General features: G+C 40.3%; 1 protein-coding gene across 1 annotated transcript in view; it reads left to right on the top strand.

Annotated features, from left to right (window-relative positions):
• Positions 1-15163, top strand: part of KCNJ14 (potassium inwardly rectifying channel subfamily J member 14) — a 38545-nt gene extending 23382 nt beyond the window's left edge. Inside the window, exons 2-3 of the mRNA XM_087713883.1 lie at positions 11920-12769; positions 13758-15163. Coding sequence (XP_087570009.1) covers positions 12071-12769; positions 13758-14309 — 1251 coding nt within the window. The 5' untranslated portion in view covers positions 11920-12070 and the 3' untranslated portion in view covers positions 14310-15163. The remainder of the gene's footprint in view (positions 1-11919; positions 12770-13757) is intronic.
• Positions 15164-15456: the final 293 nt, after the last annotated feature.

The raw sequence follows: 15456 nt of genomic DNA on the forward strand, positions 1-15456 counted from the left end.
TGGGAGCCACAAAACTACTCAAGATAGAAAAGCTCAATAAATCGTGTGCCGGCAGGTGTCACACATTGGTGGTTGTAACATATATTTTGAGTGACAGGGAGCCATAGCAGAGGGATGAAAGAGCCACATGCGGCTCCAGAGCCGCGGGTTGCCAACCCCTGGTCTAAGTGTTATTGCAATTTATTATTTTTAATCAATAAATTCAAGGTGATGAAAATACCTAAACTCTTTCTTCCTTCAATTTTCCCCACAACAATAACCCTATGAGGTGGGTTGGCCTAGGAGAAAGTGACTGACCCAAGGTCACCCAGCCAACCTTTATGCCTAAAATGGAACGAGAACTCATGGTTTCCTGGTTTCTAGCCTGGTGTCTTAACCATAAATCAAACTAGCTATGGGTGCTGATATCCAGACATTGTGGAGAGTTCAATGAATGTCTGCAATCAAAATGTCATCTAGAAAGGCTATCTACTTCTCATGGATGTTGGACACAGAGAAGGAACTCCTAAGCTGTTAAAACATGGCAAGGTTCAGATGTTCTGTAAAATAGGTGGTTGGGCAGTCACCCACTAAAGTTTAAATGGACAGGAAACTACCCTATTTTCACTAGCTCTACAAAAACAAGCTAGACATAGAAGAAAAACAAGAAGTATTGGGCCCCTTAGATATTCTATAGAATCCATAGGTCAACTGGATTCAACTTGTCCACATCTATAGGTCAACTGGATTCAACTTGTCCACACATCTACCCCACAATAAATGTTCTTGCAACATATCAATAGAACATTTTTCCTTTGAGATGCCCAGAGGAAAGTAGGCAATCAGGATGTCAGATAAAAAGTTGACTTTTATATTATATATTCTTTCTTACATGCCTCACTTTTTAAACTATTGCAAACTTTAGTTTACACAATTATCTGAATTTTTGTATCTTAATAATAATAATAATTTGTGTCATCAAGTCAGTCTTGACTCCTGGTAACTGCCTGGACAAGTCCCTGTGGTTTTCTTGGCAATGGTTTTTCAAATCGTTTGCCTTTGCCTTCCTCTTGGAGCTGAGAAAAAGAGACTGGCTTAAAGTCACTCAGTTGCTTTGTGCCGTAGGTGGGACGTCTGCTTTCTAGTATGATCTCATTAATTACACATTTGTATCTTAGCTATCGTCATAAAAATTTAAATATTCAGTTTCCAAATAACAAGGTTTCTCAAGGATCTGAAAGCTACTTTGGGAGATTCAAAGAATTAAGCAGCCAAAGCTTTGGGTTTTGATCCTGGTAATACAGGAAGACGTTCTTGGGGTTTTTTTTAAACCACAAGACCAAAAATGATTTTAAGTTCTCATCTGACAGATATTAATGGTCCAAATTTACCTTGGACAGCCTCAAATGCTCAGCATACCTGGGGAAGACTTCTTACCATTTGTAGATGGATGGATTCTGATTAGAGGCTCTCTTTGTCTTTTTTTTTTTTCTCACACTCTTGCACGTAGGCATACCCGGGGCAAAATGTTCATCTGCTCAAGACTCAATCAGATTTCTGACAGATGTGTCTTTGTTCTTTATCTCCTTGGGAGTGAACAATGAACCAAAAATGTAGACCTTATAAAATATTCTATCCAAGAGCTCTGCAAGTTGGCTGATGTCAGAAGGTGGAATAATGTCCACTTAACCTCAGCTGAGGCAAAAGAATCTGAAGAAAGAAAGATATGTGGGGGGGAAGTGGGGCTACAAGACCAGGTGGTTTTATTTAAGCCCCAGGGGAATCCTTTTCCTAGAGTGTGAAAAATAGCAGGGACAGTTGGTATTATAAGCTAATTCAGTTGAACCTTGAATGACTTCATCACATGTGAAATCACTACCCATTTCCTGCAAACTCCATGGTTTTGATCCAGGGGGGGCCTTGTACATTCAGACAAATTCTTCCAATTTCTCTGTTCCTCGTTCTACATGATTCTATAATCATTGCCAAGAGATTGGACAGAAATCCACTAAACTTAATTTATGTGATCTTCCCCAGATCCACATTCCCAAAACAAGTTTTAATCATTCACTGTAAATCTATAACAACTGAAATGAATGCGGTATCTTGGTAAACTCTGAAGGAAGTGCCTAAATGAGTATTTCTCAACCTTGGCAAATTTAAGACCTGTGTACTTCAACTCCCAACTCCTCCTGACTGGGAAACCATGGGAGTTGAAATCCCTAAAATTGCCGAGGTTAAGAAATATTGATCTAAATACATTCTATTTTCAACTTCATCAGTTAAGCTCAAATACATGTACAGGGCTAATTTGATTTTTAGAAAACATTATCTAATCTTGAATGGGATAGGGGAAAAATAGTAATAGCAAATCTTTACAGCCCTTCTGATCGATTTAGAGAGTCAGCATATTGCCCCCAACAATCTGGATCCTCATTTTACTGACCTCAGAAGGATGGAAGGCTGAGTTAACCTTGAGACAGTGAGAATAGAACTGCTGGCAGTCAGCAGAATTAGCCTGCAATACTGCATTCTAACCGCTGCACCACCACAGCTCTAAATGCTATGTTGCTGATGAGGTTTGGTTAATATTTTGCAGTTCACATTTAAAAAGACAGTGTTTGAATTACAAAACGCATTCCAATTAGGATTAAGGCCCCATCCAAACATAGATGCATTCAGGCAAAGGGGGATCCTCTCTAAAATCCATGTACTACATCTGTGTGTAGTTTTCATAACATGAGCTCAAGCTTTTTACACTATTCAAATGCCTGAAAGCATGTAGACAAGAGAGTAAGGCTAACGTATAGTACTGCCAGTAGTTGCTGCTCTGCTAGTTATACCCAACCTGGTGTCTTCCAAATGTCTTCCAAATGTATTCAACCTGCTGTCTTCCAACTCCCAGTATTCCTAGGTAAAGAAGATCTTGGTGGTTGCACTCACAATGTGTCTGCACTCACAATGTGTCTACACTCTACAGCATAGTAACATGTGGCAATGCAGCTCAGTTCTAAAACAGTGCAAATACACACAATCTTCAAGAATGCTGGCTTCCTGCAACCGTCATAACCACTCTGACTCCAAATAAATCATGGAAAAAGAATGGGCCATCCTCTTCAGTCCAACCCAAACTCTCTTCCCTGCCTGATCCATTGTGACCTTCATACATTGGTATGAAGGTCTGAAAGATTTCCAGTTCTCTGCAACTCTTCTGTACAGTAACACTGAATTGTGCTCCAGCTGATAGCTTTTTTGATAACATCAGAACATTTCAGTGCATTTGAGGTCTTCAGCCATTAACTCAGGTTCCACCAGCTCTCAAAAATAGGATTTTTTTTTATTTCAGTGCTGTAATGGGGGCAATTATGCTAATTATAACATGTTCTAACGATTGGTCTTGCTGTGAAATATGACTACATAGGTAGGCCCTATCTATATCTTCACCTCCAGCTAGTCTTTCCAAGCTATCATTACTTTAATCAGTTAGGTTATCCTATTCTTGCTGGATAGGTTTATCACTTCTCCTTATATCACGTTGCCTTTATGCGTGCAAACTAAAAGGCAAAATGTGTTTCCTTCTTGCCAATCAAGCAGTTGTGTCTCAGGCCAAAGAGCTATAATGGTATGAAACATGTGTGCATACATGTTTCTATTTTCTTTCTCTCCGACACTATATTTTTCACCCATTCCCAAATCCTATGCTTTTTGCAATGTTACAAGAAATACATGCAGCTCTGAGGGTAGATCTGTTTTCTTTTATCAGGAGCTTGATTGCATTCAGCCAGTAATCCCAAAGTTGTTTTTTTTCAAAAGGCAATTGGAATTTCTTGACTTTTTTCTTGGAAAACATTTTTGCCTCTCATGCAAAAAGCTTCTTGGATGAGAAGCAAAATATTTTCAAAGAAAAAAAAAAACCAAGACAATGTAATTATCTTTTGGGGAAAAAACCCTTTGGGGCCACCATGATCTGGGTGATTGAGAATCTCCATAGAGCCAGCAGGGCTCAGTCATAAAAGGGCCATCATTCCCTGCCCCTGCCATTGACAAATATCCAGCCAGCAAATAATAAAAGAGGAAAGGGAGGGACGAGGAATGAAAGAGATAAAAGTTGAGTTGTGGGACAGAAATCAAGCCCAAGATTATATATTAAATTTGTTGTGTTCTATTTATTTACACACTAAGCCCAGCATTGGCTATATCTGGAAGTATAAGCTTTCCACATGTGTGTGTGGTTACCTGCAAAGAAAAACAAGGCAAGATGTCTCGCTTGTGGAGCAAAAGTTGAAAGGTATAACAAAAGGGAAGTCTTGGCAGTCTTTTTTTCAAGTCATGTCATCTTCAAGGGTTATTTCATCCTTCCAACAGAGGTCCAGGAGTCAGAAGAATACTTTTGATACACAAAAGTATGCTTAGTCACACTATTAATGGGCAAATCTGTCCATCCATCAAAAGATATGATTGAAAAGAGATAGATCACATCCATTCTGAAAACACAGACCAATCATATCCATATTGATATGGATATTGCTAGTCAATACAGATACTCTTTGACCTATGATCAGCTGCTTAATGACCATTTGAAAAAGGGGCCTGAAACATTTCTGGCTGTTGTAAAATGTCATAGCACCTCCCCCTCTCATGCAGCATTTCAGGCACCTGGCAACCCGTTCAACTTTAAGACCAGTTGCAGCCTCCCTCAGTCACACAACCACAATTTGTGACATTTTTTTTTGCCATTTTCCAGCAAAAAATGTCCATTTGGAAGAATAAGTTCATACTTAGGAGTGAGGCATTCACTGAATAATCACAATGATTTGCTTAACCGCCACTGCAAAGATCTCATTAAAAAAATTGGCTCCAGTCATGAGGGCTTCGGCATACAACTGTAACAATTTACAACCATAATTCTAGTCCCAATTGCAGTCATAAATTGAAGACTACCTGTAATCCAACAAGAATATCTGACAGTTCATCAATAGGTGACTGTTATTAAGTGATGGTCTCCTAACAATTAAAAACTGCTTTTAAAAAAATTCCTGTCACTGTGAAGAACAAAAATATATACTTTTCCTGAAGATGAGGTGATGCATTTTCTTTTATCTTACTTTTATACTCCATTTACCCCATCACATACACAAAGGTAGTTACATGTGGTTGCTGCAAAAGTTGTATGAGAGCAACTAAGACAATTAAGGGCCTGAGGACTAAAACATAAGAACATACAGTTGCAGGAATTGGATATGGCTAGTCTCCAGAAAAAAAGGATTAGGGGTGACATGATAGCAGTATTCTAATATCTCAGGGGCTGCCACAAAGAAGAGGGGGTCAACTTATTTTCCAGTACCAGAAGACAAGGCAAGGAACAATGGATGGAAAATAATTAAAGAGAAGCTTCCTAACAGTGAGAACAATTAACCAGTGGAATGGCTTGCCTTCAGAAGTTGTGGGGTGTTTCATCACTGGAGGTTTTGAAGAAGAGGTTGGACAGCCACCTGTCTGAAATGGTATAGGATCTCCTGCTTGAGCAGGGTGGGTTGGACTAGAAGTCCTCCAAGGTCCCTTCCAACTTTATTCTGATTGATCTATATAGCAAATGGACTTGATATAAAGAAGAAAGAGAAGTATCACTCATTGAAAAAAGAGAAAGCCTTATGGTGATTACCCAATGGCTTCTTGGCAGTAATACAGAAGTGACTTGCCACTGACTAGTCTCAACATGTTGTTTTGCTTCTCACTCTAGCCCTACAATCCTGTATTTCCAGATGGTGCATTCAGAGTGTACATGACACTTGATAATGCAGTCCAAAGCTGTTTTCTGGGAAATTAAGGCAGATGAAATCAGAGACAGAGTGGAAACCCACTTTCAATTGTGTGAGGTTTCTACCCTGCCCTTTTTCAGAACTGGAACTCAGTATATCTCATTTTAATCAACACAAGAATATTCTAGCTTCAAAGAGGAAGAATGGTCCAATTTAAAACTGTGAGCTTGATGGCTGAATAGGGGTTTTATTCTCAACCCGTCCAATCTTAGTCTAGGCTAACTTCTCCTGGGTTATCCATTCTTTGATTCAGTTTTCATAGGACATTGTTTCCAAAGTCTGACCTGGGGAGATTTCGATCTGTCTGACAATTTTTCATATATTTCAATCATTTTTAAAAATTCAAAATTGACTTATTTCTGGGATCCCAGAAGCATCTAAGAGGGGTCCCTTGTGTGCCATGGTACCCCCGAGTGCCACATGACTTATATAGTAGTTCTCAAAAGCTTCCAAAAACAAACTAGCATCTGCCTAAAGTAAAAGAAATTGGCTCATGTATTGCAGAGGCAGAATAGTAAGGAGTTGTTCAAATGCTTCATAGAAAAGGGAGATTTAAGGAAAGATAGCAAGGCAGATTTTAAAAGGTCCGAGAGGCAGATCTGTGCAAGGGATACAGTGAGGGAACAAGATGGAACTGATGACATTCGCTCGGGTAACTCAGAATATGAGAAGCAAAAGTCATGCAATCACAAAGAACTATTGGGATAAGAAGAATAGAGGTATATGAGGGCACAATAAGAACTGGATATCAATGAAATACAGGGCTGCACTTCAAATTCTTTTAACAGTACAATTTCTCTGTTCCTTTCTTGAAAAAGAGAAAAGAGATTGAGATTGAGATTGAGAGATGCTTTATTTGTATGCCGCCCTTTTCCCTGGGGGGATTCAGGGCGGCTCACAACTCAAGGGGAGGGAGGACAAACAAGTCACAAACATGAGAAAACAATACATCATTAAAAACACAACAGTCATACAATTCGAGTGGGGTTAAAATCTTTAGCCCCAGGCTTGTCGGGACAGCCAGGACTTAAGGGCTACGTGGAAGGCCTGGAGGGTGGTGAGGGTACGAATCTCCACGGGGAGTTCGTTCCAGAGGGTCGGAGCAGCCACCGAGAAGGCCCTCCTCTGGGTAGTTGCCAGCCGACATTGGCCGGCTGATGGAATTCGGAGGAGGCCTAATCTATGGGATTGTATCGGCCTAGTGGAGGTAATTGGCAGTAGGCGGTCTCTCAAGAGCTTTATAGGAAAATGAAATAGGCCATTTTTATCTAAGTATGCAGGTAGTCCTCAACTTACAACCATTCACTCTTTGTCACTGAATCATTCATTCAGCACTAAAAAGAAGTTACTTATGACTGGTCCTCACATTTATGCCCGTCACAGCATCCGGTGTCATGATCAGAATTTGGGCACTTGGAAACCAGCATGTATTTACAATGGCTCTGTCCCTTTGCCATTTGAGAAGAGCCATAACGAATGACATAACAACTGTACAATTCACTTAACAACCATCTTGTTTAGTAACAGAAATTCTGGTCCCAACTGAGGTTGAGGATTACCTGTTCTCATGATTTCTCTCAGACAAATTTTTATTGATTTTTAACCTTAGTTCCAATGGGTAAAATAACCGTGACATAACTCTTTTTAGGAGACACGGGCAGCCACTGTACTTCAGTGAGAGGTTTTCCTGTTCTGTGAATGAATAAAATGAGGATATATTTTCTACCACTTGCCCGCCATGGCATACACTTTTTATTCAAAATTTTACCAATTAATTACTAGATCAAACAGCAGCAGCATTGTAATAGAATTACATGATGACTGTCAAAAGTAAGCGCTGGATTATCATGTCTCAATGAAAATGAATAATCAGTGCAAATTGGCCAAAAAGGCCACATTTTAATGGATCTGCTGACTGTAATCCGACAATTTATGATATTTCTCGTGACAATTTTCATACTCCAGTATCATAGAAAACGTTGCCACCCTAACTGTAACAGATTTATCTGAAGGAGACAATTAAAATCTTACTAAGACACAATTAATAACTTTATTTTAAAAATGCTATCCCGCCATCATGATTTTCATTGGAATTCTGCCTATAATTCCCTATGTATGTGGAACAGGACAGAGCAAGTTGTTTTCCTGAATGGGGTCTGTAGCTTCTCTGCTTCCCTTTGATAATTTCTCTCTCTTCTGAAGGAAATCAGCTTGGTTTCCCTCCTTCCTGTTGCATTCTTCTTCCCTCAGGGTGCTGAATGTGGCTTTGGCTGGTTTCTTTGCCCTGAAGGATTAACAATTCATCTTGAAAATCTGTTGGCTGGAAAGTCTTTGAAGGCCTCACTCTTGAGGAAGAGGCCAATCCTATTGATGGGTCTGGCCACACCCTGGGCTTCCAGATAAATAAGCACAATATCCCTCACTTAACACAGGCCACACTTTCTAGGCACACACCCTTGTGCCTGCAACAGGAGCTGGGTAAAAGGCATTCCTTGGGGGCTTGAAGGCTTTCTGTTGCTGATGCCATCTCTCCATGAAAGGGAGAGAAGCTTAGGAGGAGAAATCAAGAAATGCCAGGTACATCAGGTGAGTCTTGTAGAGGAGGGAGATGAAAAAAAGATAAGAAAGCAATTTCCTGCCAACATTATCTTGGTATAATAGTAAAATATAGCAGAGGGGAGAAAAGGAGTGAGAGCAATGTAGGGGCTATCTTTTTCAGAGTTAGATCTTTGAAGTCTATGAGAAATTCTGAATTAACTGTTAACTGGTACAAACAGGTTGTTCCAACAAACTCCAAAGATGCTGGGGACTGACCTGCAACTTAACTAAATATAAAGCACGTGCTATAGCACAAAGCTGTGCTCTCTGCTGTAGGGAGATGGTATTTCTGGACAAATCCATTTTCTGGATACAGTGGAGAACCCATTGGAGCATAGAGAATCAGAATTGTAAAGTTATGAGGTACCGTCCAATCTAATATCTGGGTCAGTGCAGGAATCTGAATTAATGCATCCTGGAGTGATGGCTATCTATCTTTTGCTTGATCGTATCCAATAAAGGGAAGACCCCACCAGTAATTAATTCTACTGCCAAACTGCTCTTACAGTTAGGAAAGACATTTTCTTAGTTGGAACATTTAATGTGAGAAGAGAACCAGCTCTTTTTACGTATAGTGTGTTCTTTTTCATTGTTTATTTTATGGGTCTATTATTTTGCTTCTGTTCTGCTTACGCTCCTTTCATTTTCTTTTGTTTTATTATTGTAATAAATAACACATACACCCCATGCCTGTACTCTTAAGAATTGGGGCAACTTTCTGTAGGGGAAACTTCATCATTTCAACAGCATCACAAAATAGTAGTAGTAGTAGTAGTAGTAGTAGTAGTAGTAGTAGTAGTAGTAGTAGTAGTAGTAGTTTGTTATATTTTGTTAGAACTGGAGAAGATAACTAAATACGAAGACCTACAAATAGAAATAGAATGACTATGGCAAAGGCAAGCAAGGGTAGTACCAATAGTAATAGGTGCCTTGGGTGCAGTCCCAAAACAACTGGAACAGCTCTTGAATACCATAGGCAATGACAAATTTGCCACCAGTCAATTGAAGAAGGCAGCTTTACTGGGAACTGCTTCGATCCTTCAATGATATCTGTAATACCATCAAACATTCAGGTTTGCCTATCCCAGGCCCTTGGTAAGGGCTCAATAGGTAGACAAAAAGATGAAACCTAGACTGAATATCTGGCTGGCTGTGTGATGATGATGATGATTAATAATAATAATAATAACAACAACAACAACAACAACTATCCCAAATTATATTCTGTAGCTCGCTCTCTCTCTCTCTCTCTCTCTCTCTCTCTCTCTCTCTCTCTCTCTCTCTCTCTCTCTCTCTCTCTCTCTCTGTGTGTGTGTGTGTGTGAGAGAGAGAGAGAGATGTATTATGCTTTCAAATCAATGTTGATTCCAGGTGACTACCTAGGGAAGTCTTTATAGTTTTCTTGGATTTTACAGAAGGGGTTTGCTCTTTCCTCCTTCCTAGGGCTGAAAGAGAATGATTGGCCCAAGGTCATCCAACTGGCTTTGTACATAAGGCAGAACTAGAACTTATGGCCTCCCAGTTTCTAGCCTGCTGCCTTAACCAAACTGGTAGAGAAGCTTTGTTAGAAAGAAAGAAAAATGGCAATCTTTTTTTTTTCACTAGAAGGTAATTCAGCTGAATAAGAATGAAAAGTGAAAAGAGGTTGAAAATCATTCTCATTGAAGCTATAAATAAATGTATTATGGTTAAGTTGTCAGCATGGAGAGAAACGGGGGAGGTGGCTGTCTTTGCCTTTAACAGCTGTAGAAATGTGGAGCATTTTAGATATGGAGAGGAAGGAATGGTGAATGCACTATTTCTGAATGAGAGTTCAACAAAATCATTCAAAAACATAGATGTTAAGGAACAAAGACTAGGAGCTGAAGGAGGGAAATTCAAAAGTAATATTAAAAAGTATTACTTCACAAAAATAATAATTATTTATTAAACTTATCAGCCACCCAACTTACCACAGGGTAACTGCTAATGGAAGTTTGGAAGCAACTTTCAGTGAAGGTAGTGAATCAGTCATCAGTAACTGATGCTCCAACAAAAACTAAAAATAAATAAATAATAAAAATAAATTAATTAAAAAATAAACAAAAATAAACAAACAAACTCAAAGGGCAGACTCAATGGACCACTGGGTCTTTTTTCTACTGTCAGTTTTTTATGTTTCTATATCTGTAAGAGCTCAGGGTGGGGAATCAAGGAAAGAAAAACATATTTTATTCTCGGACCTCCTAATGAATCCTCAATACCTCATTTGTGACAGTTCTAAAACCAAATGAAAGCGATGTTGGGAAAACTTTTGCTTTGATCCTATCTCATTCAGCTCTCTGTGATTTTTGGGGTTTATCCTCAGGCCAACATGCAGAAAATTGCAGCCTTAATGAGGTCAGCCCATGACAGTGGTAAACAGAATATATACGCATGTATATATGTATTAATGTATGCATGTAAGAATGTATGTATGTATGTATGTATGTGTGTGTGTATGTATGACTGTATGTATGTATTGTCTTTAGTGCTAACTGGGACTCACAAGAGTGAAAATTAATAAAGAATAAGACTGTTATTATATTAGCAAAGCTAGAGATTGATTTTAAGTGATACACTGGCAGGAGAATCTATAGAAGACCAGATGGGTAATGGCAAAGAGCATATTGATTGTCCAATAGGCAGTCACTCGCATTAAGTGCTAAAAAACCAGCTTTCTGAATCCTAGTTTTCCAGTCCTACGGGTTCCCAAAGATTATTAAAACAAATGAATTATGTCCACCTGAAAAGAAATAGGCTACAGTAATCCAGAACATTGTGGAATCTTAAACTTAATTTGAGTGTTCTCCAAAACAGATTTAAAATTGCAAGCACTATATCTGGGCATGGAGACAAAAATCCTCAAATCACAATGGCATAATATTTGTGGCCGAAGGTCACAAAGCAATCAGGGCTTTTCACAGAGGCTCATTTTCCAGTTTAAAATATATTTATATATGAGATTATTGTATTAGGTCCGGTTAAAAGTAGCTTTGGCCGTTCAGAATTGCAAACCCATTTTGTGCCTTAGCTTCAGTGTAGCATATGGCTGAATGGACTTTACCCTCTACACTTAATTGTTTCATTCTTACCCTGAGGCTTGTAGTAATGTAGGCTACTTGATAGGTTTGACTTCTGTCCTCTCTCTTTTTAGAAATTAGGGTTGGAATCATAATAAGCCACAATAAATTTCTGCACAATAATTATTCTGCAATAAATGTCTAAATTTGAGACGCCAAAAGCTCTCATTCTGTTGGGGAAAAAACTGTCTACAGTTTGAGACCTTGTAGGAAAGCAAAGTACCTTCCAAGACTAGAAGTGTTGCAAACTGAGAAAATACACATTCCAGTGAGTCTAAAATATTGAATAAATTCCTATTGTTCAGCTTACCACCGTTTATTTGAAAAATCGAGCATTGAAGTAAATAAACTATTCTTTTTTTTTTGCAATTAGTGCCATACATAAGCTGATTGTAAGCCTTGTCTCCTCTTTCCAATTCCAGGTTAACAAAAACTTATAAGGAACTCCTGCACTGTAATCTCTCTTGTTAACACTTCCCAAGGATTGGCTTGTTTTACACAACATCCAGGCTGGGCCATCAATTCCCTCTAGTTGACCTCACCTTGGCCAGGGCAACTCCCCGTACCTCAGAGATGGGGGTGGCCAAAGTCATCCGGCACTTCAGCGGGGCCGGTGAGGCAGGAGAACTCCAAGAAGATGAGCCAGTGGAATCCCCCAAGAACTGCCATAATGGCAAGCTTGTCACCATCCAGCCACGCAGCCGTTTTGTGAAGAAGGATGGACACTGCAATGTGCAGTTTGTCAACATGAGTGAAAAGGGTCAGCGGTATCTTACTGATATCTTCACCACCTGTGTGGATATCCGCTGGCGCTGGATGTTCCTCATCTTCTGCCTTTCTTTTGTGCTCTCCTGGCTTCTCTTTGGCTTCACCTTCTGGCTCATAGCTGCACTTCATGGAGATCTTGCACCTGAGCAACCCCCTAACTCAAGGCCTTGTTTCTCTGAGGTTACCAGTTTCATGGCTGCCTTCCTCTTCTCCTTGGAGACCCAGACGTCCATTGGATATGGCTTCCGTAGCGTGACAGAGGAATGCTCCTCGGCTGTCCTGGCTGTGGTCTTGCAGTGCATTCTGGGGTGCATCATTGATGCCTTCATCATTGGTGCCATTATGGCCAAGATAGCCAAGCCAAAGAAACGCAACGAGACCCTTGTTTTTAGCGAGACTGCTGTGGTGGCCATGCGAGATGGAAAGCTCTGCCTTATGTGGCGTGTGGCTAACCTGCGGAAGAGCCACCTGGTAGAGGCCCATGTCCGTGCACAACTGTTGCAGGTAAGGAGAATATTGGTGACAAACCTATCAGTAACAGTGAAAAAGGAAGTAAGACATTTGGGGAAATTTTAAGATATATTCTTCTGTGGTACTTGGATAGATATATAGGAAGGATGAAATGAATCCAGACTGGGAAGAGAGTGAGAAAGCTAGTCAGAGAAAATTTGGAGGAGACAAATCTGGCCAGAAAATTGAGAGTAGCAGCTACAGGAATACTAATATAGGATGGATGGATGGATGGATGGATGGATGGATGGATGGATGGATGGATGGATGGATGGATGGATGGATGGATGGATTTAAGAAGTGAGAAACTGAATTATGGTGGATCTGGAAGGAGTGATGAATACAAGGTTGGTTGTAGGCTGTTTAAGCTCTACATACCATGTGACAATCATGCCTAGATCAAACAACCTTGGTGTGATCTAGGCTGTATACTGAGAGAGCCAACAATTAAAATTGCATTTTTTCCCAATCATCAGAAATGTCTGTTATTGGATCTGGGTACTTGAGAGACCGCCTACTGCCAATTACCTCCACTAGGCCAATAAGATCCCATAGATTAGGCCTCCTCCGAATTCCATCAGCCGGTCAATGTCGACTGGCAACTACCCGGAGGAGAGCCTTCTCGGTGGCTGCTCCGACCCTCTGGAACAAACTCCCCATGGAGATTCGTACCCTCACCACCCTCCAGACCTTCCGCATAGCCCTTAAAACCTGGCTATCCCGACAGGCCTGGGGCTAAAGACTTCAACCCCACCCGAATAGTATGACTGTTGTGCTTTTTAACGATGTATTGTCTTCATGTATGTAACTTGTTTTGTCCTTCCCTCCCCCTGAATTGTGAGCCGCCCTGAGTCCCCTCAGGGAAAAGGGCGGCATACAAATAAAGTAAAATCCAAATCCACAAGATGGATTTTACACCTTGTCTTATATAAAAAGTCTAATATATAGCTTCTCCACCTTCCTTTGTCTCCTTTTCATGCAGCCTCGTGTGACCCCTGAAGGCGAGTACATTCCTCTGGATCACAGTGATGTCAATGTGGGCTTTGATAGTGGCACTGACCGCATTTTCCTGGTCTCCCCTGTGACCATTGTGCATGAGATCGATGCGGAAAGCCCTCTGTATGAGTATGGCCCTATGGAGCTGGCCAATGCCGACTTTGAACTGGTGGTCATTTTGGAAGGTATGGTAGAAGCTACCGCCATGACCACTCAATGCCGTAGTTCCTATCTGCCAAGTGAACTGCGCTGGGGACATCGCTTTGAACCTGTACTCTTTGAACGGCGTGGGCATTATGAGGTCGATTACCAGCACTTCCATCGTACATATGAAGTGCCTGGAACCCCAGGATGCAGTGCCAAGGAACTCAGCCAACGTAGACACAGGGTCTCCCCCATTGGAACCACTGCTGCTCGTGCTTCCTTCTGCTATGAGAATGAAGTGGCACTTACAACCTGTCATGAGGAAGAAGAGGAGGAAGAAAGCCATGGAAAACAGCGGGTGAGTGTGGAGAATGAAACAACCACTACCACGTGACGTGATCCATGTCCCTCAACTGAGGAGAGCTGAGGAAAGAAGGGGTAGCACCCACACCAGACTTCACATAGTTGGGCTGTTAAAACAATTGGCCAAAGGACCACATTTTCACACTTTGACTGACTGTCCCGTCCCCCCCAAAAGCATCTCAGCTTGGTCGTTGCTAGAAGAAATACCATGGAACAAACAGAAGACTTTTCTAGATCATTTGTCTCTGAGGAGAGTTAAGGAGTTATAGATATACAATATGTCTATGTGAGGGGAAAGAGGAGAGTTTAAGCACAGGGAAACTTGCAAGAAAGAATACCTATTTCATGGGGCTTCAAAACAGCCCACGGATAACCTGATGTTTGTGTTAATACAAATTAAGATAAAAGTAGTTAGATGGAAGTCTGATGGATATGTACAATATGTTTATTGTAAGGAGCTTGAAAGCTCTGTAAGAAGATGCTTTATGACGCTCTACTAATGGCGGTCCCATTGTAGCTGTCTTCTTTATGAAGTTCCAGGAGGCAAAAGGAGAAGAAGCATTCTGTGAACAGTGGAAATGATGGTTAGGTGAAATTCTACAGAACTGGAATATGTCTGGTTTATATTGAAAATGCAACAGAGGGAGGCAGTTCTGCAGAGTTTAAAAATGTGCATTTCTTTTCTAGGCCATTGAGATAGAAATGATATATTCACAGGGCAATAACCTAATTATACACCCCAGGAATTCCCTTTTCTCAAGACCTGATGTGGAAACCTTTTCTAATAGTCTTGCAAAAGTAGCTGGAAATTCTTAACAAGACACATGCTAGGAAGTTTATTATTGTGGTCTGGTAATATTTGGAATAAAGGAGTCTTTATAAGAACGGATAATGTAGTGTATTGTATAACATACATGTGGAACTACAAAACAAGTGTTTGCATTAAAAATGCAATGTAACCTGTGATGTAGCCAAATGAGTTTTTCACGCTTGTGGAATACATACATATATATATATAAACTTTCATATTAACATGGATATGAAAGGCTGCCTACTCTAAAAATTAATTTTTGAAAGGCAAACAAAGAGACTATAGATTGAGAGTTAAATATGTTATGTTCTGCTCTCTTCCCCATATTGTACATGAGTGATAACAAAAACGGTCAATATTTCGTCTT

Source organism: Thamnophis sirtalis, unplaced genomic scaffold, assembly GCF_051295495.1.
Source record: "Thamnophis sirtalis isolate CommonGarterSnake01/CBP01778 unplaced genomic scaffold, rThaSir2_p1.2 scaffold_4, whole genome shotgun sequence".
Classification (NCBI taxonomy): Eukaryota; Metazoa; Chordata; class Lepidosauria; order Squamata; family Natricidae; genus Thamnophis; species Thamnophis sirtalis.